The 3,091-nt window shown below is 40.3% G+C and overlaps 1 protein-coding gene across 1 annotated transcript; it reads left to right on the top strand.

Moving 5' to 3' along the window:
* Positions 1–1,391: 1,391 nt before the first annotated feature.
* LOC107576100 (basic helix-loop-helix transcription factor scleraxis-like) lies at positions 1,392–2,258 on the top strand (the record flags this gene model as incomplete). The annotated part of the gene is made up of 1 exon (XM_016262358.1): positions 1,392–2,258. A coding segment is annotated over exon 1 (564 nt), but the record flags the coding sequence as incomplete, so codon positions are not given.
* Between the last annotated feature and the right edge of the window lie 833 nt (positions 2,259–3,091).

Genomic DNA, 3,091 nt, shown 5'->3' with positions numbered 1-3,091 from the left:
CCTGGCTAGCCAGCTAATCCAGCTTCATGGTACAGGCCCCAGGTTGCCATTTCTCCATGTTTTTAAGCTTTAAAAATATATAAATATTCCAGATGCTCCAGATTTATTTGTATTTATTTATTTATTTATTTTTTGTCTACCCAAAAGTTTATAATCCAATGTCTTTTCTTGTGAATAATTAATTAAAGCCAAGTACAAAATGCCATTATCATCTGGGAAGTGACATCATTTTAGGAAGCAACTGAAATATAAACAAAATAAATAAATAAAATACCTAATATAGTAGCAATGGACTTAATGAATTCTAGTTTGTCGTTTTATTTGATTTGTTTCATTCTAAAACATTCCATCTTGTTTGAAAACAGAAATTAGTGTGATAATATAAAAATTTAAAAAGATGATTAAAAATAAGATACTCATGTAAGTTAATGCTGTCTCTTACTGAGCAATTGCTATCTTTACCTCTTTATTCCAGCATGTTAAATTTCTTTGCCCAAACATATTCATTTTTTAAAAGTTACATAGCTCAAAACGTACAACAGGAAAGACCAGAATGGTAAATATAAGTGCATTAGGATCCTGTAATGGTTGAAAAATGTTTAGATAAAGAGCATGCCATTTTGGCAACGTTTGACAAGAATGGTAAATGAAAATATAAGTGTGCCCACGAATGTCATACAGCTTTTCAAACAACCAATCCACCTATCACCTCCACTCAACCATTATAAGCGTCATTATGTGCTTACAGTGCAAACCCTCCCCAGCCCAGGGCACTTCCTGTTTAATCAGCACTAAAGCTGCTAGTGAACAATCCCCATACACAAGAACTAATATTATGGATTATGAAGAATTCATATTATGAATGTTGCATAATATCCTGTGATATTAACCATCAGCAACTGTGCAATCATTTGTCAGGCCTCCTGTGACCGTGGTGCCAAAGGCAAAACTATCTGGTCTAACATCCACAGACTAAACGCTGTACTTGGGTTCGGATTGGATTGATTCATGAGCATCTGGCTCTGACAATTCACGTTTGTAGGGAAAAAAATTGGAAATTTAATAGATTGAATTGAAATTTCAGTATGAAAGAAATAAAAAATTAATGCACTGAAAGAAATGAAGCAATCTATCAATATAGATTCATCTTCAATGGAAGCATTTCAGGGTCAAGTTTTTAAAAAATACTAATGTGGAGTGAAAGAGACAGAAGGAGAGAGAGAGAAGTCCCCGTATTCTCTCATTCCTCCCACTTGCTCACTGGATTTCACATTTACGGTGGTTAAAGTGAGAGCGGACCCCAGCCACACCCCCTGACTATAAATCCAAGGCATAAGGAAACGCTCAGCTGAAATCACACGTGGAACTGAAGGATCTGGAGCTCACAAACTCATTCACACACACACGTCTGGGAGGCGACTTGGCATGCTGTGAGCCCAAATAACTGATGACAGTGGAGAAAAGAGTATTTCTTATGAATGAGTGAGGGTCAAGCATCGCTGGATTGTTTGGATCCCTAAAGCAGGACTGGTTACAGAAGCTAGTCACGCATGCAGACCATAGTGTAAACTGGGGTGTACGATTAGAAATTGGGATTGAGTTCACTCCAGTGTTTGTGCAAAGTAGAACGATTCAATAGAGATTTCTGCACAAGGGCGAAGAGTAAAGTCCAGGGGTCCCGTAAGGTGCCGAGCATGTCTTTTGCAATGGTGCGACCAACCCCAGGTCATTTCTTGTGCTCTGAGATCAGCATGCACTCCGAGGATGATGACAACGGCAGTGAGGGTTCTGGATCTGATGACAAGTCCTTCCGAATGGCCGGCCACGGCTACAGCACATTTAAGTTGGGTGCTCGCAAAAAGAGGTACGGCTGCCGACCGGTAGCAGCTCCCATCGAGCTCCGTTCTCAGATCGTCGAGATACACCAGAGGAACACCGCGAACGCCCGAGAGCGGGACCGCACGAACAGTGTGAACACGGCGTTCACCGCTCTGAGGACGCTCATACCTACCGAACCAGCTGACAGGAAGCTGTCTAAGATTGAGACGCTGCGGTTGGCCTCCAGCTACATCTCACACCTGGGGAACGTGCTGCTGGTCGGAGAGGAGTGTGGAGATGGCCAACCTTGTCTCAGGAGCTCGGGAGCCTTGTGTCATCACCTCCACAACCTTCCAAAGAACTCGACACCCAGCCCGGACTCAAAAAACTCGCAGCCCAGACAGATCTGCACATTCTGCCTTAGTAACCAGAGACGGCTGGTGAGTAGCTTGATGAAATGTAGCTGTCAAAATGTATGACAGGTTAGATAGAGATCAAATCTGACTGATATTTATAGAACGGTCAAAACTTGGAAACTTAGGTGTTTAGTAGTAAGTTGTTGTTGTTATTTTGTGACAGGTTAGAGGTCAGTGCATTGTTACTGATTCATGAACTTTATCTGAGATTTAAAGCGGTGGTTCACCCAAAAAACAAACACTCTGTCATTTACTCTCCATCATGTCATTCTAAATTTATATGACTTTCTTTCTTCTCTGAAACAGATACTTTAAATAATATTTCATATATTTTTGTCCAAACGATAAAAATCAGTAGGGACTATTATTGTATGTACAAAAACCTGCTTTGCTAGCACAAACCATCTTTTGTGTTCTACAAAAGAGAAGAAAGCCATACGGGTTTGGAACGACATGAGGGTGACAAAATGATGACAGAATGTTCATTGTTGGGTGAGCTATCTCTTTAAATGCCATTTATCATAATATTCTAGTGACTGATACAATGAAACGTTCTGAGCGTGCAATTGACAGATAAGCAGATATTTATGCATAGCTGTTTGAGCTCACATTAGCATAATTTCTTGATGTCATCAGATCATAAATACAGATCACTTTGGCACTGAAACTTGGCAAAACCCTTAATATGCTTGGTCTGACTTCATCCACATTAATTAACATCTACCGCATTCTAAACGAAAGTGTTTACATGAGCCTCTGTGATGAAAACAAGCGATTCATTTGGCTCTAGACAAAACTTTCATAGAGAGGTACACAAAATGACACGAACACTCTCTGCACAGGCTGCTATGCGTCTG

Source organism: Sinocyclocheilus grahami, unplaced genomic scaffold (assembly GCF_001515645.1).
Source record: "Sinocyclocheilus grahami isolate Dianchi unplaced genomic scaffold, SAMN03320097.WGS_v1.1 scaffold3211.1, whole genome shotgun sequence".
Classification (NCBI taxonomy): domain Eukaryota; kingdom Metazoa; phylum Chordata; class Actinopteri; order Cypriniformes; family Cyprinidae; genus Sinocyclocheilus; species Sinocyclocheilus grahami.
Note: the sequence above shows the minus strand (reverse complement) of the source record. Positions and strands in the feature narration are given on the sequence as shown.